General features: G+C 37.4%; 1 protein-coding gene across 1 annotated transcript in view; it reads left to right on the top strand.

Moving 5' to 3' along the window:
* The window catches only part of YES1 (YES proto-oncogene 1, Src family tyrosine kinase), a 49,840-nt gene extending 30,851 nt beyond the window's left edge, over positions 1–18,989 (top strand). The window contains exons 2-12 of the mRNA XM_068191048.1: positions 2,732–3,004; positions 7,234–7,333; positions 8,032–8,130; positions 11,201–11,304; positions 11,490–11,639; positions 11,860–12,015; positions 12,288–12,467; positions 14,690–14,766; positions 15,096–15,249; positions 15,789–15,920; positions 16,683–18,989. Coding sequence (XP_068047149.1) covers positions 2,740–3,004; positions 7,234–7,333; positions 8,032–8,130; positions 11,201–11,304; positions 11,490–11,639; positions 11,860–12,015; positions 12,288–12,467; positions 14,690–14,766; positions 15,096–15,249; positions 15,789–15,920; positions 16,683–16,891 — 1,626 coding nt within the window. The 5' untranslated portion in view covers positions 2,732–2,739 and the 3' untranslated portion in view covers positions 16,892–18,989. The remainder of the gene's footprint in view (positions 1–2,731; positions 3,005–7,233; positions 7,334–8,031; positions 8,131–11,200; positions 11,305–11,489; positions 11,640–11,859; positions 12,016–12,287; positions 12,468–14,689; positions 14,767–15,095; positions 15,250–15,788; positions 15,921–16,682) is intronic.
* The last annotated feature ends 5,080 nt before the right edge of the window (positions 18,990–24,069 follow it).

Here is a 24,069-nt window from a genome sequence, read left to right as displayed (position 1 = left end):
AGTACTAAGTCGTTGGGGGTTTACCCCCACAGGATGGGCAGTCAGGGATTTTTTTACTACTCATTTTTGGTTTATGTCTTCTTCCCTCCCCCCATGCCTCTAACTCATCCTCACAAATCCATATACAGAATTTTACTGCAGCTCTCACCTATATTTATTTTTGCTTTTGAAAGCTAAGGAGTTTGCTCAATTTTCTTTTGTGGGTGTGCAGTTATAAAAGTGGTTTACATTTTTGTCTGCTTATTTCTGAATGTCTTTCTCTTTGAAGTGCTGATTGAATCTCTGCTGTTAATCTCTTTAACCCCTGAAAGAAGATTACCTTAACAGTGAAGTGGCTGGGGAGGGGAGAAGCAAGGGAGAGGCTGATTCTGTTTTTCTAGAATGATTCAGGTCTTCGGTAAGGGCTTTTCTTTGTGACACTCCAGCGCCCCAATAGTAAGTTCTTGCTGCTAACACAGCCTTAGGGGATGAGCACGGGATGATAGTAGTTATCAGCCATTTGATCAAATCAGCAATTCCTTGGGCAGAATCCAGCAGGTTTACTGGACTTGGTAAATGGTTTACTATCTATTTTTTTACTACTTTTTTTTTTGTTTAATCTTGAGGTCTTATGAGCCTGCTACAAGTTAGACAAATGGCAGAAGGAAGGAAAAATATTTGTGATGGACATTTGAACAGATGTCTGTGTGCTTCCCTTTTAATCTGCTTGATTAACATTAGTAGTGTTTCTGGACTTTTGAATTGTGTGCTCAACTTCCAGCCAAAGGCAAGGAATCAGTGCTACTAGAAAAGACATTTTTGTAAAGGTGATTGGATTTTTATTCAATGCTAGCAGAAAACAGAATTCAAGTTTTTCAGAAATAGTCAAATAGGCCTCAGAGGAAAGCAAGAATTCACAATAGGCAGCCACATGGCCAAAAGAAAGTATTTTGGATTATAGTGTCTGTTTGCAGTGGTAAAGAAATTAAAAAGATGTGATTCTGAATGTTTGACTTCTATTGTGAATTAATAACTGGCTTTTCTACTGTAGATAGCAATGTGGTTTTTGTAAAGTATTTACACATTGCATTCTTATTCACATATTTGAGCCTTGCTCTGTTAACATTTGTTCATAGTTAATAAGCTGGCAATAATAGTATAAGAACTAAAAATAATTGAAAAGGTGTGCTTTGTGATGATTCATTATACTGTGGAAAACCTTAAATGCAATTTGTAAAAAGGCAGTTATTTAACTTTGTTGCTGCTTCTTTCTGCATCAGTAATTGTATTACATTGCAGTATTAGGGGCTGAAATGGCAGGGTGAATATACTTAATCATTATATTTTATAGGGTGTTTCACTGTCTGTGGACCTTGTTCTTTCCAGGAACTCTGATTCATGGTTCTTGAGGAAATTACAGTATCTTTATTATTGCAATGGTTAGTTATACGGAGGGTGTTATTTTCTCTCAGTGTGACTATATTACAGCAGTATTTGTTTAGTAAAATTTACTTTGTTCCATATTTCTGTGTCTAATAGTTAACAAGGTAAGAAGGAATGGAGAAGGAAAAAAAGAGTTAGACACACATTGGGAAATACTGTGTTTCCCTAATTGTAAGTTAGAGTCCATGAAATTGTTGTACTTGTCAAAATATGTGGTTTTCATACTTTCAGGCTCCTGCTGTTTATTTTTTTAATTGATTCATTAGAGAATATGGAGCAGTTGATTTCCTGTGTCTGTAGAGGTTTTACTTTTGTAGTTAAAGTAGATTTTTAAACCCCCTCCTGCAAATAACACAGGGATTTTAATGCCTAACTAGTCCTGCGTCTAAGAGATGCTGCTGTTTTCTTCCTGATTTGTTTCCCAACTGCAGTAAGCCAGAAAATGCCTGCTACCTGTTGTCCACCACCTGATAAATGACAGGTGGTGACTTCTTAAGGCTCAGTCGGTGTTAATTGCTGATGGCAGGTCTCCTGATTCCCTTCAGCAGCAGGTAATAGGTGCCCCCACGGTGAACAGCTCTGGCACTGTCTGCCTGTAGTGGGAGCCGGTGGCAGTCCTGGGCCATCAGGGATATAAATTGTCACCTGTCCGTGCACGGTTCAGTTCCTAAATCCCTTAGGATATTGTAATTACTCTTGGGCTTTTTGCAGTTTTAGTTACTCTAGAGCTTAACCCTATCCTGTGGCTGTGAATGTCTGAGGTTTGTTTGTGAGATGTATTTGGGGGGCTGGCAATGGTTGAAAACTTCTCTTTGTCTTTAAAGATGTGGCGGTTGGTCAAGACTTTATTGACAGATGCTTAAAAAAGAAAGCAGGAATGCCCCATTCGTTTTCTTTGTATAATTGCTTTGGTTTTGCTTCCTATAATTGAGTCTGGATTTGTCACATCTGTTTCCCCCTCCACCCCGCTATAGAAGACTCCAGTGTCTTTTCCTCATCTGTCGCCTGATTCCCCCTTTTTTGCTTTGTTACCATTTACAGTCTATCAAGTAACCAGGACGAAGAATAATCCAAATGTGCTGTTATTATGTGAAGTTGTAGAGGAAAATAATTAGGGCTTCTGTGGTCTGGTAATAATTTAGGTTTTATTCCAGAGCACTTTTTTATCAGTTTACACTCTGCATGGGGTTTAACAGTAATAAATTCAAATTTGGATTAACATTTTGGGAATATCCCGTGTTAGCTATCTTAAGACAACATGAAGGTGAATTCTTTTTCTTTTTTTTTTTTTCTCCTCTCATCCTCACAGAAGCAACAATGGGGTGCATTAAAAGCAAAGAAGGTAAAGGCCCAGCCATGAAATACAGAACTGAAAATGCTCCAGAACCTGTTATTTCCCATGTCAGTCATTATGGATCAGATTCCAGCCAAGCAACACAGTCACCGTCAATAAAGGGATCAGCAGTTAATTTTAATAGTCATTCCATGACTCCTTTTGGAGGGCCTTCAGGAATGACACCCTTTGGAGGAGCATCATCGTCATTTTCAGCTGTGCCAAGTACATATCCTAGTACTTTAACAGGTAAGTGTTACATAAAATGATACTGTTATTATTTTGTATTATAGCCGCTTGGCAGTCATAGTAAAAAAAATACTGTGACACCATAGTAAAAAAAATACTGTGACAGAAAGAAATTGCAAATTTAAAATAAATTGCCTTTTAGAGATTCCTGATTTTCAGTATCTTTACTGCTCATGTAATAATTCAGCCTGTATTCACTAGTGACTGGGGCATGAAGGTTGAGTGGTTAGGCTTTTATTTTTGTGGAGACAATTAGGATCACAGTACAGAGAAATTTAAGAGTTACTAAAGACAATCATGGGAATAGTTGATAAAATTACATTAAAAGTTGTAAGCTGTTGAAAGGATGTGTATGGGACAATGGCTTTTAACTTGGAGAGATATACAAAATGAAAAACACTTCAGATTCAGGAAATTGAGTTTTTAAACTGGTTTTAAGTCTGATTACTTTTAAATTACATTAATGCAACATTGAATGAATCTATAAAGCTAAACAGGATTTGCATTATATTCTATGTACTTTACTATGGGAACAATATGTGTGAAATGAAAGAGTAGAATTCCCATTTCTGGTGGTCATATGAAAACCAGAATGAAAAATGTAAAGATAGAATTTGCAGCATACAAACACCTTTTTGGCTGAGGTTTAGAAATTACAACATCTTAAAGCAACATGCACATTTGATGTTATAAACCCATCTTAATTACAAAATTACTGATTTTGTCCACATAACTAATTCCATCATGTTGATGGATATTTTTGAGAGGAAGCTGTGATTTATTCTTTTTTTTGAGAAACACTAAAAAGACAGACTAATTTATTCTAGAAGCTCTGTACAGACACTTCAGACAACAGAGTAAATAATTCCTTAATAGTCTATTTCTAGTTTTCCCACAAACCTCTAATGTTGGCACAATTACAGTGCTGAAGTGTTTGCATAGTTCCAGTGGCATTTAAAGTCTTTTAAACACAAGAAATCTGAGATCCATGAAAACACATTCTGACCTTGGCAATTCAGGAAACCAAGTATGAATTGTCAGGTAATGATAACCTTGTAGTCCTTTTCTTGGGAATACATTAAAAACCAAATAATTAAAATGAACATCTAGCCTGTATCATTTATGAGTCAGCTCTGAATCCCTCTTTTGGATGAAGATATGCAGAAATTAAATAAGGGCAGCATTTATTTATTTTCATTACCTCTGCTGAAGAAAGTTTATTGTGTTTCATCTCCCCCAAGAACATTGGAATATTTCTTCTTACTAGATCTGGTTCTTTGGTCATGTAGGAATCTCCAGCAGTGCATGCAGGCACTCCTGGGCATAATCAGACATCAGGGATGTAGCCCCCCACTGGGTACCACAAATCCTTTGCTGCAGAGACCAGAAGGGATGTTCTCTTGCCTGTTCCTGTTCCTGCTGGTTGTTAAGCATGTTATCTCTTGAACCAGAGTCAACAAGAGAGATTTCTCATGAAGAGAGTCTGATATCTCATCAGTGTGAAATCATTTATCAGCAGGCAGGCTGATTTGTGTGAATGCTCCCATTGTTTTGTAATTAGTCAAAATTATACTGCATATGAAATTATTCCTCCTTGTTCTGTAAAACCAGCCCATCCACAAAAAACATACATACATAAATACATACATACATACATAAATAAAATTGCACTAACATTTATTTGGTACATTCAGTACTGCCTTTCAGATCAATCAAAATTGGGTGTTTTTGTGAGCAAATGAGATGACAGCCTTCATCTGCTGTAAGCTTTTTGTATTTGTGACCAATGAAACGCCGGATCACATTCTGTCGACCTTTGCTTCACAAGAGAGGAGAATAGATGGGTTTGTCAAACAGCATGTAAATGTCAGTAGTACTTATCCAGTTGATCAGTGATGAGTGACAAGAGGATGATATGGTTGTCATCATGGCCTGTAGTGAGGCTGAAAAGTTGAGCCATCTTTTATTCCTCTAGAGCAGAAAAGGAGAAGAAATCTGAGTTAGTCTCACTGCTCCTGTATTACACACTGTCTTCAGATACTTTGAATTCATAGAATATTGCTGAAAATCAAAACAGAAGAATGGACTGCTGTTCTTGCCTTCCATGAAGCTATGCTAGTGCTCTGTAATCCCCTTGCTGAACAAGAAGGTAAAGATTTCTCTCCAAAACTAGTCATAGATTAGAGGATGGCATACTGACCTAATAAAAGAAAAATCTTTAAGGGAAGTCTTGTGGCTACAGATAGTTTGAGCAGCTAAACTAGATCACCTCACAGTGGTTCACAAAGAAAACAGCTACAAGAGACTTGAAATATCATTTGACAGTATCTTTGTTTAAATCAGTCTGTGCTGATGCCATTCTCTTCAAGTATTTTATTACTCTTTGCTATGAAAAAATAACACTTGTGACTGAAAATAAAAAGAGGTTTTATGGTAGCTGAAATTTTTCTAGTTTCTTTATGTGCAGTTAAAAACTTTTGTGATATTGTGACTTGAGAATAATGATTGTTTTCATCTGCTGAAGAACTTTCTGGGGATGGTTTATTTCCATAAGACTTGCTTTCTGTTTGTGTGAATACAGTTGGTATCATCACTATTTTCTTGCTCCACATATCAGTTTGTGTCATCAAAATAATGTAGTAATAAAGAGAAAAATTGGTAGAACTGTTTTGATTTTTTAACTTAAATTAGGAGCTGCTAACTTCTAAGGAACATTTTAATTCATTTTGAGTTCATAAATCACACTTAAAAAAAAAAACCTCAATTACTCTAACCTCCTGTGGGGCTTTTGTTCTGTTTTTCTTAACGGAACTGTAAATTCATTTCCAGCTGAAGCCTGCTGAGAGACTATAACCACAGGAAGACTCCAAATCAAACTTTTAGGTGATTAGGCGCTCTTATAACAGAAAGTGTACATTGCAAAAGAATGTTACTTATAGACTGTCCCCATTGCATTATGTATTCTTCCTTTCTGATCACGGTCATGCTAATTTTAAGGCCTAAATTAGATGCAACATGTTTCTCTTGATTATGTATTCTTCCTTTCTGATCACAGTCATGCTAAATTTAAGACCTAAATTAGATTCAACATGTTTCTCTTGGTGGACTTTCATGTATATCCTGATATGTACATGTGCATATCAGAGATGCAGTATTATACATTTAAAAATAGGTTATTGCTTGGATGATCATTAGGCTTCCTAAATGTTAATTAGACTACAAAATAGCATTTCTAGGGCCTAAAAAGTCTTTCTGAATGGTTTATTTGCGATTTTCTATTTTAACTTTCTCATGGTTATGGTACATGGTTCTTTATTTTTGCTAGTAGCTTGTCATCTCAAACAGCCTGTTCTCTTTCCCCTCTTCCTCTTCTCCCTCTTCCCAATTTTATAGATTAGTTCTTTGAAGTATAGAAAAATGTTTTCTGCTGGTAAGTGTAGAAGCCTTCCTGTCATCCACCTCTCTCACATCTGCCCTATTTGGGGACATGTTCAACAGCGTGCGCTATACCAGCAGTGGGATGGGAAAGCAGATTCCTTAGTGTTGGTGGAGTGCAGCTGTTCCTCTTATGTCCTGTCTTGGTCCTTGTTCTCTGGAATAATGCACTGATGGATCATCCTCGCAAGGGTCTGCTTCATGGGTGGGGAGACTTGGTGGCATCAAAAAAATCATTAGTGCTAAAGCAGAGGAATGTCTTTGTCCCCAAGAGAATACTTTAATTTCTGGTTAAGTTTCTTAGGTAGGTCTTGATGTGTAACCTCAAAAAGTTGAGAATGCATCAGTTATTTATAGCTAAGTGCAACAGGAGCTTTCACTTCTGTGAAAATTAGTGGCTGATGGTTCACCATTGTGGTGGTGTCGGTTCTTCCAGAGTTGCATTTCTTAACAAGAAGCAAGCTTAATAAAGAAGCTATGGGTTTGTGTTTCTTTACTGATGATGCGTCATGCAGGTTTCTGTATATAAGTGCTGTAATTATTAATGTAGTTCCAGTGATGTGTCTAGTGGCCTTTTGTGGTGTGGAAGTATATTTTCAGAATGTCTGTTTATAGGCATAGCTCTGTCCTAAGAAATTAGCAGGTTATTGATCTGTCTTCCAAAATGAGATGCAACCCAGAGTGTTTAGTTGCTTCCATATCAAAACTGATTTATTGTTTCATGGACAACTCCTTAAATCAAGTGTTGCAACATTACTGATTTATTATATGGGATTTTTTTTCTTTTTCCTAAGGTGGTGTTACTGTATTTGTGGCCTTATATGATTATGAAGCTAGAACTACAGATGACCTTTCATTTAAGAAAGGTGAACGGTTCCAGATAATAAATAACACGTAAGTGTTCTCATTCACAGACCTCACTGGGTTGTTTGGAATAATTAGATCCTTAGTTCTTCTGGAAATCCATGTATCCTATTTCAGTGAAGGGTAGCTTTTTTTTTTAAAATACATTCAATATTCAACAAGCATGGGGTTAAAATATATACATTCAATATTCAACAAGCATGGGGTTAAAATATCTAATACTGCTAAGACTATAACTTTTCAGGTTGAGATCAGGGTTTGGGTGCAGATGTAGAACTGTAGCAACTGTGGTAACCCCAAGCCACTTCTCGGTTGGGTGACTTCCTTCCCCTCCCTGTCCCAGCAAGGCACAGCTACCCCCTTTGGGGCAGCACAGGTGGGGACAGGTACTGCTCCATCCCAGACTCTGCACCTGGAGTTACTCTCTGATCTGGAGAGGCAGATGAAGAGTAGACAACTCAGAAGTTTACTTACACATCTCTGCCATAAAGCATTTTGGTTTTACACTAAAAAAACAAGTCTCAAATTTTTAAAATATTAAATTCTACTAAGAGGCATTGGTGTTGCTCACAACATAAGATGTACGTAGGTGCAGCACAAACTATTTGAGATGCCCCATAATTAAAATAACATGTTACCTAAATTTACCTGCCTTTCATATGTGAGTACAGGTGCTACTGAATTATGTGTTGTTTATATGTGGAAGAGGTAATGATGTTTCATTGCAGGGAAGGAGACTGGTGGGAAGCAAGATCCATTGCTACGGGAAAGACAGGCTACATCCCAAGCAATTACGTAGCTCCTGCAGACTCCATTCAAGCAGAAGAGTAAGACATTGTATCCTGTCAATTTTCTACACTTCCTACCTTGTGGTGATACTGTTTATTAAATTCATTATATGTAACATTTAAGGGTAAAGTAGGGAAATACTGTTAATGAAAGGATAGCAGTGCTACTTGGATTATGTCAAAGGTGTAATTATTAGTAAGCATGAGGTGGACACCCATGCAGATGTTTTCTGCCTGCTTGCTACATGCAGAGAAAGGATGGGAGAATTCAGTAATTATAACAATTGGAGGGCATGCCTTGTGTATCATATAAAGCAAAAATATATGGGTTTTAGCTAAAGAGTTCACACACCATCAACTCTAGGTTTTTATCCCTATTTTTGCTTGCCAAACCATGAGTCAAGATCAGCTATATACTTGGTCGTTACCTAACCTTACATTCTAAAAAAGCATTTGTGTGCACAATTATTGTTAATCTATTAATCTGTAATAATTTTTTGGTAAAATTGTTTGATATGCTAAGGGCTGGTATGAATTTCGAAAATTATACTGCTTTGTGTACCAGTACTTCCTACATTTATTTGGTAACATCCTGGAGTGCTTAGACAATCACATAAAATGGCTGTGGAACCTGTAGGTTGGAGTAGAATTTTGAGTTATCCTTGTTCCAAGGGATTATATTGGTTGTACTAGAAATATAAAGTTGCACAGCTCTTCTTTCAATATACAGGCATGATACTGCCAATCAGCATTTCACTGATACGTGATCTGTGCACTTCTGTTTGCTACTGCACGTCTGGGAAAAGTGCCTATGTCCAAAATGTTCCCTGAATCTCAAGCTGAGACTTTAGTATGTTGCTGCTACTGCTGCTCTCACTTGGCTCTGAGCTATTAAAAAATTACTGCATCAAAGATGCTCTGTTATTTTACACCCTTGAATTTGATCTGGTTTTAAAGTTATTAACTTTTGTTTATTTTTTGGGGTAAAAGGTCAAAGATTTTATTTTTTTAAACCATGCAATAAAAGCTTAAGCCATTAGAACTGCAGTGGTGGTAAAATGGAAATTATAACCCTTTACAAAGAAAGCATGGCTCCTAAACACTGGCTAGAACAAAGTGGTGGGATTTTGTCATAGGTTTATGTGATGACTAGAGGTGAGAGTAAAGGGTTATGAATGAGGAACCTTCTAAAAACTGTTTATTTTAAAGAACCAGTGCTAATTTTATTAAATATCCCCACAGCATTTGGAATGCAGTTCATTTGCTTTAGAGTTTGTTAGCCCTGTACTTTGATAGAGTTTGTAGATTTTGTAGTGACTGCAATTAGAGATACATGTGCAAATGCCATACAGAGCCCCAAGTTGCCAAGATTTTGTCTTTGGCCTTTTCTAAGCCTGGAGGCATTTATAGCAGAAACTGCTTTTGACAGGATCCGTATTATTTGTGTGCTTTTTTTAATGACACCATAATATAAATATTTAATTGTCTCTAAAAAAGAAAGCAATTCAACCCTGCTATTATTTTATAGGTAGTGAAATAAAACAACACTTGACAATATAGTTTGTAAATTGTTGTAGTCTGGGGAAGAGGCATTTTCACATGAAGTTATGAACTAGCATTCAAGTTTGCTTCTGTAAGATTTTAGCTTACATCCAGGTTGTCTCCAGCGTGTATACTCTCATATCCATTTCTAACTTTGCACATCTCCTTCAACACTCAAACTTGCAAATATAACAAAATGTAAGAATAAGTTTCAAATTCCCATGTGATTGCACAGGCTATTCTGTTCATGGCCAACAAAGTGATCCCTCTTTATCTACATTTTTTCCCCAAAAAATATTTCACCCACAAAACCATTGTTTTGCAGCAATTTACAGTTCTATTTTTCCCATCACTCATGAAGCCAAATTAGCTTGACGATAAGATAGTGACAGACAAAATGTTTGAAATTTACACTTTACAACACTTTGTAACTTCTGAGGCATTTAATAAAAATAAGATGTAGTTAGAAATAAATCTTATTCCAAAGTCTGGGGATTCATATGAAGATGGACTTGAAATTATCACTGGCTCAGGAACAGCACTGTGTGCAGGCTGTTCACCAGGATGGGCACGCTGTGGGAGTATGGAAGAAAGAACTCCTTATGTGAAGGAGCTGAAGGCAAGAAAAAATGCAAATCTTCTAAAACATCTGTGTTCTTTTTGGTATCGGAATAACTCAGCAATTTGGAATGTTACTAACAGAGAAGTAAATGACCTTATCACAGGGTAGGGTCCTAAATGATCAATAGAAAAAGGTCTTAACTGTCTCTACTGAGGTAGAGAAAGATGGGAGGCAACAGAATTTGAAACAGGAGAGTTTCCAGCTGAACATAAGAAACACTTTTTATCCTGTGGACAGCCAAGTAGGGGTACAGCCTGCCTAGGTTGGTGGTCTGTCCTCAGAGTTTCCAAGCCTGAAGAGGACTATATCCTGAACAGCCTGCCTAGGTTGGTGGTCTGTCCTCAGAGTTTCCAAGCCTGAAGAGGACTATATCCTGAACAACTAGGTGTGACATCACTGCTGACTCTGCCTGCAGCAGGAGGCTGGACCAGAGAACTCCAAGGGTCCTTCCAACCGGAATGAATCTGTCATGCAGTGATATTTATGCATACTCACTTTGCATTAATTATTGTTTTCTAACATAAAGCAAAAACTTTTTAAAGAAGGGAGTTTCAGCTGCTGAAGTTTTGAATATGCTACCAAAGTGTGTTATCTGATTCATCTTGGCCTGAAAACTTAGCCTAAGGAGGGTGATCCTTTCATTGTAAACAGTTGGTGTCCATTGTTAAACCAGCTGAAAACCATAGTATATGCAGATACAGGCCTCTTTACATGTATTTTGTAAATAACAGAAATGAGAGTCATATAGAAATAGGTCATCTTAATCTTTTGTTCATATGGATATCATTGCTTTTGTTGATCTGTATCTGCTTTGGGATACTTGTAGCCCAGCAACTGTTTTGGAATATTAGTGGAGTCAATGCTTGAGATTTCTAAATCTTTTGCTTATACGAGTACCAAAGCATAGGAAGCTTTCATTTACACATTTCCTTTTAAATTTTCTAGGTGGTATTTTGGTAAGATGGGCAGGAAGGATGCAGAAAGGCTACTTTTAAATCCTGGGAACCAGCGTGGTATTTTCTTAGTAAGAGAGAGTGAAACCACTAAAGGTATGTATGTGTCTGTGTATCTCTTCTCTCTCCCATTCCTTGCTCTCCCCAACACCAAGGTGAACATTTTTATGCCTGTCCTCTGATACACATGAATGTGCACACCATGTACAATGACACTTGGGGAGCTAGGTTAAATATCTTTTTATATTTTGGTGAAGAACCAGATGTGACTTTTTTTCTAGGTGCTTATTCCCTTTCTATACGTGACTGGGATGAGGTCAGAGGTGATAATGTAAAACACTACAAAATCAGGAAACTTGACAATGGTGGATACTATATCACAACCAGAGCACAATTTGAATCTCTACAGAAGTTGGTGAAACACTACAGAGGTAAGCCCAAGTTCCAGTGTCCCAATGTTACCCTGTGCCTACTGTGAGGAAGGACCGCGTCCATAGCTTATTCTTAAAATTCACAACTATAACATTTCTTTCTGATTTCAACAAAAAGTAAATGGACTAGTTCTTTTTTATCAACATTAAGGCATTACTTTTGTTATAGTCTTACCCTTGCTTAACTGTGAAGTTGTTAACTACTTTTTCTGTTTTCCAGAACATGCCGATGGGCTGTGTCATAAGCTAACAACTGTGTGTCCCACTGTGAAACCACAAACACAAGGACTAGCAAAAGATGCTTGGGAAATTCCTAGAGAATCTTTGAGGCTGGAAGTTAAGTTGGGCCAAGGATGTTTTGGTGAAGTGTGGATGGGTAAGAGCTTAATGTGACACATTTCAGTTGTTCTTGTGAGTGTTTTATTAGTATTTTAAGTAAATCGTTATTGGGATCTGAAAAGATAATATCATAGAGAAATGAAGGGAAAAAATACTAGTTATGATCATGCATGTAATGGTAAAATTAATGTTCAGTATAATTCTAGTTTATGATTATTCTGTTAGCTAAGAAAACAGAAGAAAAAAAAGTTTCAGCAGAAAATCTCTTTAGTATTACAGTGAGGAATAAAACCTTCTATGTTTTTCTAGGAACATGGAATGGAACCACAAAAGTAGCAATCAAGACACTAAAACCTGGTACAATGATGCCAGAGGCTTTCCTGCAAGAGGCTCAAATCATGAAGAAACTACGACACGACAAGCTTGTTCCACTGTATGCAGTCGTTTCTGAGGAACCAATCTACATTGTCACTGAATTCATGACAAAAGGTGTGGGACAGAATAGTTAGAATTACTACATTTCAGAGGTTATTTAAGACCTCAGCAACAAATCAAATGTTTAATTAATGTTACATATAAGCTAACTGGAGTATAAGTGTTAATTTTGATTAAATTAAAATGAGCAACGGTTGACCTACTTGGAACAGTTCTGATTTAGATTATGGGCAGAGGCATGATTTTTTTGCATATCTGTGTCACCCTTGCTAATCTTCCAAGTACAGGATTGGGGGTTTTTTTCTCCTTATTTTTAGTGTGTACTGTCCATCACATTTAAATGGAACAGCATAGCTGGGAGTATTATTATGAGAGTATGTCTGCCTGTAGACAGGTCATGATAACAACGAAACGTGTTGAGCTTTGGGTCTTTTATTGTGTCTTTCCAAGCAGTGTAATAGTAAATTTTAAAAAGGTTGAGTGGGTTTTTTTCCAGACTCCCTCCTTTATCCCCTTGTTTTCAGTCTTTGATCCTTCTTCCTTTGCTCTATGTTATTTCCCCCTCCCCCTGCTGCTGAAACAGAGATTTAGAGATTTAGGCAGAATGTAGAAATAAACATCATAAGCATATGACTGTTAAGAAGCAGCAGATTTCCAAGTCAATTATTCCATTTTTTATAAAACGCAGACTTCTGTTCAACTCACAGAGAAATTTTGCTATCCTCATAAGATACAGAAGGGAGTGGCTAGTTGTGTTCAGTACTACACTACAAATGCATGGGTTTACTTTTTTCCTGTTTGGATGGGATTTTTAAAGGGTTGTATAAGATTAAAAAGGTAAAAAGGAACAGAAAATGTAAAAACTTCCTTCTGCATTTTTGTTCCTAATAACACTAGACAGCCATGCAAAATCAGTTTTCATTGTTCAGAAATCAGGCTTCAGCAAGGCAGTAAGGAAAGAATATTTATAACTGTCTAAAGAAAAGCAAAGTTCACTACCAGAAGGGGTTACCTTGTAAAAGCAGAAGAATTATAATTTGTCTAAATTATGGATTCAAAATGCTGTTGGAAGCTTCTTTTTATAGCTTTCCTTTGACTTCTCATATTTTACAAAAAACTCATAGAACTCCTTTGTTCTAAGCTAGTAGAACAATTTATTTTTATTTCCCCTTCTACAAGGAAAAGAAGTAGGTACAATTGCAAAGTATCCAACTGGTTTTTGCAGTGTGGACAGGTTACTAGAAATCAGTGTGAAATTTTTGCTCCTCTTCAGTCCTTTGATCTCATGAACCAAGGTCACAAAAAGTCTGTGCAAATACACACAGCAAACAGCAGCAGCAGTGTGGGTCTGGCCTGCCACATTTTTACTTTCACTGTGCAAAAAATACAGCAAGTCACTAAAGATATGTTGGAGAAATCTAACTCAGAGTTACTGCTATGAACTGCTATGAATCTACTTCAGGATATGCAGTCAAGTGATTTCTTTCTCCACCATGGCCACATTTGTAATTTTGTTACTGTAATTTGGACAGTGACAAGAGTGATTAGGTACCAATCTTCACCAGTTTCTTAGGAAAGAGGTCATATTCTTACCTCGCGTGACATAATACTACCTGTAGGGAAAGTGTTATGTAGAGACAAAGCTTTACTGCACAAGTAAAGGTTGGAGTCTTAACAGAAGCACAGGTCCTTGGAACTGATTTCAGATACTGCTCATGTAATGTTCTGGGTATGATTGCATTATATAAATGGGAGAAAATAAGATCTCGTAAAGAATGGAAGATAGTTTTCCCTGTAGGAAAGAAAAAGCAACAAAATAAAAGCAATAATTTCAGAATAATTCCTCTAGTATATGACTTGAGTCTGGCAGAAAAATATAAGTAAGGTATAGAGGTTTTTTTGTTCTGTAATTATAAATCTCACGGTGGGAGAAAGTCCAGCTAGGAGGAGCACTGATACCAACAACACTGGAAAAATTCCAGTGTATTGCCAGAAACAGCAGTCTGTTTTATTAGTGTTTTGTTATTTGCATTGTTGAAGTGGATTCCAAACCACTTGGATAGAATTGCACTAACTAGGTACCAGTGCAGAGGTAACTATGGGCATGATCATTGGGTCACATATTCTAGTAAATGATGGATTTTCAAATACAGATTTCATGAGATAAATGTGTCAATCATAATGTCTAAGAAAAAAATCTCATTTGTGTTTTCAGGTCAAGTTAATGTTTATGTTTTTTTCTCTTTTTTTCCCCCAAAATGTGTTATGTTTTACAGGCAGCTTGTTAGACTTCCTTAAAGAAGGGGAAGGGAAATACTTAAAACTTCCACAGCTGGTCGACATGGCTGCTCAGGTACCAAAAAACCTGTATTTTGTGCTTAGAGAAGAGGTATCACATTTCAACTAAACATAAATATCAACTGATCTGGCTGTTGTATGCTGCTCTGTGTTACACCTTCTGTTGTGGGTTTGTAATTTGTCAGAAAGAAAACAGTCTGGTTTGCAATTAGCAGATACTGCACAGCCAGACACACTAATCAGTGCCAAGCTCTTGGTTGCTACGCTGTAATTCCTATACTGACACAATGGGAATGGAGCTAAAATAAGGGTATGCAGCTTAATGCTTGGGAGAAATGTATATAATCATGAAAAATAACCTTTTATAACACTTTTCTTTTTGAGATTGCGGATGGCATGGCTTACATTGAAAGAATGAACTACATCCACAGGGACCTCCGGGCAGCTAACATTCTTGTAGGAGACAATCTTGTGTGCAAAATAGCAGATTTTGGTTTAGCAAGGTTAATAGAGGACAATGAGTACACCGCAAGACAAGGTAAGGCCAGTTTATTTATTTAATAAGACCAGTTGCCTTTCAATTGCTTAGAACTATTACATTTAGCAGAACATGTCTGTGTATTCTGTGTTCATGGATAAAGATCAAGCATGGAAGTGTGCTTTCACAGCTGTTTAGGTGAGCCCCTCGCCTAAGTGCAATCCTAGTTAACTTCCTTTGTTCAAAGTTATGTGGCAGTTTGTTTGTGTTTTCAAAAAGCACTCCTAATTATTTTTGGGGGATAAAACATGCTACAGTTTGAAGAGAGATGAGATTTCAGAGAAATTGTTCATCAGTTTCACTTTTTGAAACATATTTAAGTAAGACTCTCAAATGTCTTTAGTGCTTTCAGATATTGTAGCCAGTAGTTACTGTCCTAGTTTGAGAAATATTAAAATACTATACCACCTTGAATTTTATCAATAAAGCAAAGTATAAAAATATTTTTAGTGCAATATTCTTTCCAAAATATTTTGACGTGTAAGCAAACTATGGATTAGCAAGGGAAAATTGAAAACCTGTCTTTCCAATGTTTGTAGGAGCTAAATTTCCAATTAAATGGACCGCTCCAGAAGCAGCGTTGTATGGTCGGTTTACAATCAAGTCGGATGTGTGGTCATTTGGAATTTTACTGACAGAGCTGGTAACTAAGGGGAGAGTGCCATATCCAGGTAACAGAAAGATTTAATTGATTTTTCTTTTCTTTGTTGTATTCTCTGCCTCTGAAGTTACCTTTTGTACGTTTTCCCTTCTTTCAGAGCCCACAGTTGACAAGCAGAGACAAAAACTTAATCACACCTTGCTGGTTCCTTTCACAAAGATACTTTGGTTTATTTTCAGATTAAATATTGCACATTTTAAAATGTTTTAAGATAATAGCACTTCTAAATGTGACTGACAGTTTATTTCATATTAATGGGTATCCTTACATTTTCTATCTGTTTGTTCCTGATTTTTCTACTTTTGACATTTTCCCAGACTACAGAGAGCATCACTACACTGAACCTGCTAAACCAGTTTTTGAAACTAAACATTTTGCAGCACATATTTTGCTGGATCTGGAATGTGTAAGGCAGTTCTGTTAGGGATATATAAAGCCTTTTTCTTGACCTGATTTCAAATTAAGTGGTCCTTGAGTGGAACCTAAGGCAGGGAGAAGCTATTTTTGCTTGAGTCTCCTCTCTGAAAGGACAGGTCCAATGCAGTGGGAAAGGGAAAAGGACCAGGTGTTGAGGAATCACCAGTGTACTGAAATATTTTTCAGAAAGTGTATTTAATGCAAAATGTAAAAAATTCATTCACTATAAGGTGTGTTCATTAAAGGTTCTGTTCTGATAGAACCGGATGCATTGCAGCTGCAGAGGTTCTTGGAAAATCTTTGGCAACCTGTTCTTCACATAATATCATTCAGAGCTCATATGCTTTCCTTTTAGGAATGGTGAATCGAGAAGTTCTGGAACAGGTGGAACGTGGCTATAGGATGCCTTGTCCACAAGGCTGCCCAGAGTCTCTCCATGAGTTAATGAAACTCTGTTGGAAGAAGGACCCTGATGAGAGACCAACATTTGAGTATATACAGTCTTTCTTGGAGGACTACTTTACTGCTACAGAACCACAGTACCAGCCTGGAGACAATTTATAAGCCAACAGTCTATATAACATGCACAAATCTGCCAAATGTAAAAGACTTGCAAAGAATTCCTGAACTCTCTAAGGAATCACAGGAAAGAAAATCTTGGCTACTTTGCATGCTCTTAATGGCAAACTGGAATTTCATAATGCAGTTGCACAAAACCACTTTTAAAGTGTTATACTCTGATTTACCAATGACATTATTTTTTATTTTTTCCTCTTTCCCATCTTATTTTCAGGGTCCAAAGGAAGCTTACTGAAAATACGGGGCAGAAAAAATTAGTGTTGGTGTGAGCAATAGCAGAAAAACCAATGTTTCAAATCCTTTATTCTCCTAGTATTTGCTAATCATTCTACTAATGAGGGAATTGTCTGGAATTAGTGATCTTGGGGTAAGGCCTTTTTAAAGCAGGAGAACTTTGTGGGACCAAGCAATTCTCTTCCAGTTCAGTAAAACTCCCTGTGTTTAAAACGACATATATGTGCACCCCACCCCCGCAAAACAAAAGCTGGTACAACTATATTTGATTTATAGTCTCAATCTTTAAGCTTCCACTTTCATGGACTTAATTAGGGTAGGCAGGTAAAAAGAGAAATTGGAACAGTGAATGAGAAACTTGATCTAAATGGTAGACCTCAATAGTGAGATTAGAGAGCATAATGCACTGTGTTAATACTTGTGTTAATATAACTGGAACGTAGCATGAGAGATTTTTCCTTTTTTCTTTCTGCATAGCTAATTAAGAGTAATGAAGGTAACTAGAAAATGAGGTAATATTTTATAAAATTGTGTTGATAAAGTATGATGATATTTGAACTTGAAGCTATGTAATACAATCACAGGGGGAAAGCCTTTTATCTTTTAAGCTCCAGTGGAACAGTAAGCTTTTGTATGGGAAGACTACCTGAACAAAGTTACAAAGTTCACCAGGAAAGCAAGACTGAAGCTGGTAAATGGCCACCTTTTAGTCCTTTTTCAGACAGGTTTGGTACTGTTGTATGTGGCTTGTAAGTGTTAATGAGGGTGAGAGCCACAAGTGCTATATGTCACTAGTTCAGGGATTTGATTGCACTTTTGCTTTTCTTGGCTATTAAGACACACACGCAGTTTATCTTCCCACTTCTGCCCTTCCTACAGAATTATTTAACTAAAAATAAGTGAAAATGTGAAAGTTTAAAAAGTAAAGGGATAAAATATATTTAATATTGTCCAAGTAATGAAATTTGCTGGTATTCAGCCCAGCTGACACTACATCTGGATTTATTTTCTTTGGCTACTGACATATCAAGCAATAACATCAAGTCTTTTACTCAACAATTTGCATGAGGTTCTTGAATTTCTGATCAAGTTTATATACTTTAATTTTGAAACACTCTTACTTAGTTACTGGCTTGGAATTCATACTATCATTGTAAAGCTATCCAACAAATGAATTCAGAAAAGCTGGTAATACATTTCTGGTACTAAACTTAACATTCATGGGTTTACACTACATTGAATCCAACTACCAAACAGATCTGTGTAGGAGCAGTGCCATCATTTTTCATTTTCCCTCATCATTGCTCATCAACTGTACATGTGTGGTTATCAAATTTTAAAAGGGCTTTCTGTAAGAAAAACAAAAACAAACAAAAAACACGTACACAAAAATACTCAAAAAACCCAAAAAATATGATGAAATTATAATTTTTCTAAATATTTTAAAATTAATAACACAATCATATGAGTTTATGTATTAATACAGTCATAACAAAAAATGCCAAAAATGACACTGGCATTGTATGGATTTTTAATTACTGAATGGAACAGTTCATTGTAATAACACTTGTATAGTAAAGGAATAAAACACTAACTTAATGAACGTGTTCATTGTAAATGGTTGTGTATTATAAAACTTCTCCAAAAGAGTTTGTATGTTTATGAAAATTTATTTGTTTCACCTGAAGACCTTGATGTGGTTCTTACCCTAACAGAGTTTAAAATTCACATTCACACTTTTTATATAAATAGTAATAAGTTTAATTATGTAACTAAGTATTTTTATAAAGTATGGCATTGTTGAACTGTTTTGCAGAATTGGTTCAAAATAAATTTCACCTTGATTGCATCTGCTTATTTGAGGTGGGGGGGGGGAAGAAGGTGGGAGGGGGACAAAAGCAGAATAGCCTTCACATTGAGGGGAGAAGGATGGGAATAAAACATTCATGGTTCTTTTTATCCTCTGTAAATTGTACTTCCATACAGGATTGTGAGTTCATTGTGCATTATTGTTGTTAAAACAGAGACATTTTCTAGACCAGTTCACAGGTCCTTGGCAGGAATGGGTTAGAACAATTCTGCCTGGGCTTAAAACAAACACCTGTAATGGACAGACAGATGGACCTGGGATCCTTGTGAGAGCAAGTCCAACTTAAACTCTCAGCTGGCAGTCACTGTCACACTGTAAGGCAAGCACATATCCTCCCTCTTGTTTTCTCTGGGATTAGCAGCCACTGTTCACTTCTGTCTAATTTTTCAGGGAATTTTATATATTTGTTCTTGTGATAGCCAATGTTTTATCTCAACCTCATTGAATGTTACCTGTCTCAACAACCAGTACGACTCAAAGTGCAGATCCTGGCATGTATATACAGTGCCACTATAGGTCAAGGAGCTAGTGCTGTTTGAGTTTCAATAATAACTAACATTGCACTAAAACCATTCTTCTTACAGAACCTACAAACTGCAAAGTTTACTGTATTTTTAGTATTTCATGTAATGTAATTAATGTTTTTCTATTTTTAATGAGAACATTCATGTAATTTCTGGTAATCTGTACTCCTCCCTGTTGTCCATCCAAACCTTGTGATTCCCATTCTGCATGCTAGGCCTGCAGACTGTTTGTCATGCATTGTTTCAAGCTGTAGTATTTTAAGAATATTTTCATAGTGTTTTTGAGTAAACTTCCAAACATAAACATGTGTACGATCCTACTATTTAGATAAAGTGCATTCCTACTTTAGCATAAAGCATTATGAAAAGAACCTTATGTGTTCTTATCATTGCAACCACTGAATTGTCATTTCACTAGACTTGGGAGTAGCCCTTATGACTGAAAAGTAGCTTTGGAAAAGTTTGGAGGGGTTTTGTTGGGTTTGGTGGGTTATTTTGATTGGTTGGCTTTTTTTTTTTTTCTTTTTTTTTTCTTTTTTTTTTGTTTTGTTTTGTTTAAAGAAAGACTTCTAGAGTTTGCTGATGGGCAGAAACAAGGGAGAATGCTGTCTTACCCACAGTCATCTACAATACTATTTATTCTAAAACACGTTTTCTGCAGCTGGAGTGAGTATAAATGAGTATAAAGAAGTAAACTTAATGAGCCCCCACTTTTGTTATTTATTTTCAACTGTTCAATAAACTTCTCAGTTTTTAAGTTTTCCATGGAGATGCTGTAGATGATTGTATTTGTGGCAATGTTCCCCTGACATGACTTCACTTCGAGCTATGCAGTTACGTTGGGTTTAAACCACAGAAGCACTCAACATAAGCTAAGCAGGAGACTCAAATCCTCACACCTGGCTGAAGGAATTTAGGGCTAGATTGGAAAAACTGATCTGGCCACCAGAAGCAGGTCTGCTTGGATAAGTGCCTGAGTCCAGAACTGTGATTCACCCAATAACTATTGCCTCGTGCAGTAGGTACTTGGGCTCTGTGCAAATGTGAAAGTGCAGGTGCCTTCATAGACACATCTTGTTCCCACTTCGCCTCATTGTAGTACAGGAATAAAACTGACCTTCCAGGCACTGCAGGAGAGTGACTGTCAGTGTGGGGCTGGGAGCATCCCCCCAAATATACATCTCTGAGAGACACCTTTCCAAGATAGGGTGGGAAGAGTCAGGAGACAGAAATGAGGTGGTTGTATCTATTTTCGATGTAACAGCCTGGAGTGTAAAACCTGGGTTCTGATCAAGAATCCTGGCTAGCTGGGTGTCAGCTGTGAGAGACTGTTATGAGGGTGTTGAGAGTTGGAAGCAGAGCCCACAGAAGAATTATGCCCTCAGCTGCAGACTTTAGCATTTCCTCAAGAACCAGATTATTTTCTTTGCACTTTTTCCTAGTGACACAGAGAGAGTGTTAGCTACAGAAACAGCAACAAGCTGCTCTGCTTCTTTCTCCCTTAGCACAGGAGAGAAAAAGGGGGCGAGTGGGATAGAAGGATGGAGGCAAGCAGTTGAGGTACCACATTCATCACTGGGCAGAGGGAAGCAGGCTGAGTGGTGTGGCGTGGCAGATGTCATATATTCTTGTCTCTCATATTTTGAAAAGGAGGTAGAAATGCAGGGGAACTGAAGAGCATCTGTTCCTTGTGCACAGTGGAAATGGAGCAAGGTTAATGCCAAGTGCTGCTTCTCTTCTCTGGTGGTTCTAGGCAGCTCACCCTGACTGATTTCTAGAAGATCTCCTTCACATTAATTGGGGAGTCGCAAGCATTGCTTTGTTCTCAGAAATTTCTAAGAATGAACCTTGATCAGCTCTTAGGAAATTTAAAAAAACAAAAAAACAAAAACAAGATACCGAGAGCCTGACCAGAGAGTTACTGGCCCCTGGATCCCAAATAGACAGCATATCAGACTCTGGGAGGTAGCTTAGCATTCCTTTCCTAGCGAATGTATGTGGATGTAGGATTTTGTGTCAGGTTTCCCTCCTCTCCATATATAGGTATGGTGTGCCTAGAAACTTCACAGAGCTGAGACATTACCCATAGGACCCATGTTCTTCTCTGGTCCTACTCTTTGAGCTTATTTTCCTTGTTAGTTCTGCATGCAAATGTGCTTTTTGTAGGTAGTACATTGATACTATTTTTTTAACATTCTCTTTAAAGGCATAGTTTTTGTCAAATTGTAACAACCACTGTTGTCGGGGTATCAAATATTTTTTGTGTATTTTTACAGAACACTGTCCATCTTCTCTTAGAATTTAATATACTGTAGGCAAGGAGAAACGTGTTGGCCATTGTGTTGTTTTTGTTTTGTTCTTAAAGATAGGACAGATACCCAGTTATACTCAGCAGGGTCTGGAAACAGACTGGAAATCTAAAAGGGAAACCTGAATACAAGCAGTCTTGATGAATTAGTCATGTACCAACTGGAAAGCTGACGGCTGTGAAAGCATTCCTTTCTTTAATCAAAAAGCTACTGCTAGTAGGAGCACTTCCTTTGTGCCCTGCTGCTAGGTTATTGAGTCTCTAGCTGAGGCTGCTGGTAAGTACATGCTGGGAAATGGATAAATCTGTGCGTTTTACCTTTGTCCCTGAAAATCCATCCCAGGCGTGCTAACAATGCACCTTTTTTTCCTGCACCTCCACAGGTGCCAGCTGCTGGATTCACCATTCATTCAATATTCCCCCAAACACACACATTTATTTACATTTGGGGCAGTCTTCCAGGAGCTTAATGGCTGTTGATCCTTCTCTTGGCTTCAGTGTTAGGCAATGCCAGGGGTGTATTTGCTGAAGTAAGGAAGGGTAAGGAAGCATTTCTGCTCTTTCAAAAACAAAATATGATAAATCTCAGTTCATTATGACTCCTATGATAAAAGTACCACACGTGAAGAGAACATTTAATCATTTGACTGCAACTTCATGAGAACAGTGAGGAGTTTTCCCTGCTTCTCCAGCAAGTGTAGACAATGCCACACAGGGAGATATTCATAGTGTGCTGTGGAAAAGGGAATAACCAGGCTAAATTTCAACCCCTGTTCAGTCCTGCCAAGGAGGCCAAGTCAATGATTCTGTCCTTCTGGAGAGTTCCCAGGAAAAGTCAAGAGTGTTGGTTCACATTCCTGAGAGTGAAAGCTGATGACTAGATGACTTGGGTTCCTTACATGCCTCTCTCCACCTTCCTCTCCTCTCAGTTCTAGCTGGGGTGTTTACAACCAATCAGCTTTTATTTCTCCATCGTGGCTGTGCAGTAATAGCATGGACACATATGAGAATTCACAGGCTGGTATTTTCTCTTTTTTAAGTGGAGGGTGCCTGGCAAATTCAGCAAGGTTAGATCTATACCCCTTTCACTGGAGTTTTGATTTTGTTCTGTATTACCCTCTTCATTTCTGGAATTACTCTGTCTTTCAAAGTGGCTTATGACTACCACAAATGTATATTATTTCCATTGTGCTAAAAGACTAGAAGTACAATAGAATCAATTTCCATATTTACATTTTAGTCTAGTGTTACTTGTTAAAGTGACTGCATCAAAACATGTCCATTTAATTTTCTTGACATCTTTATCAAAAACTGCCATTTGCAAGGAGACAATTTTTTTTTTCCACATGGAAGTGAAGTTAAATCAATTGCTTCAGTGATTTAAAGGTTAGAATGAGCAGATTACAAGTAGGCTAAATATGAGCTCTGGCACCACTGTCATTAGAATGGCCCCAGCCTTTTCAGACTGCTACTAAGTGTTCTGAAGAGCAAGTGTGTATATACTTAGCAATAGATAGGCCCCTGATTTCAATTGATCAGTAAAGTAGGAAGGAATGACCCTTTTGACAACCTGGGGATGACAAAGAGCATTCAGGAGGATAGTGGGATACATATCCACTATGAAAGGTCAGCCTATCTTGTGGAAATGCTCTTGACCTATTGACAAAATAGCTTGGGCTTCATTTGTTCTTTGTTCCAAGACAGACACTGTTATGCCAGTGTCTGTCTACTGAGAGGCAGCACCTCTCCCAGGGGTTTCCAAGGCATTTACCATCCTATCCAAAAACCGTTATTGCCTAATACATAACATTTCTCACACACTCTTAAACAAATGAGATCAGTGTCATTGTCTCTGTCATTATCCTTTATCAAGGGGAAAAGGGGTGTTTTGACTCATCCAGGGTCAAGTTGAAGACAGTGATCAAGCAGCAGCCAGAATGTAGCATTTGGTTGATTGAACATTTCCTTTCAGATGGGCAACTTTTAGCATCACCTACCAACCCTGACACCTGGTCTTGAGCATGGAGAAGAAAATCTGCCATAATTTCCCATTATTGCTCACAATGGACACCTGAGCTACTGAAAAAGAAAAAAAAAATAGCACACGAGAGAGAAAGAGAAACTTGTATAAAACCTGTGGGCCCAGTCCTGCACAGCAATCAGGCTGCCACAAAGCCAGTGTACCAATCACTTTGTCATGAAGACAGCATGGAGCATGTATCTCTAG

The sequence above is a fragment of the Anomalospiza imberbis genome, chromosome 1, assembly GCF_031753505.1.
Source record: "Anomalospiza imberbis isolate Cuckoo-Finch-1a 21T00152 chromosome 1, ASM3175350v1, whole genome shotgun sequence".
Classification (NCBI taxonomy): domain Eukaryota; kingdom Metazoa; phylum Chordata; class Aves; order Passeriformes; family Viduidae; genus Anomalospiza; species Anomalospiza imberbis.
Note: the sequence above shows the minus strand (reverse complement) of the source record. Positions and strands in the feature narration are given on the sequence as shown.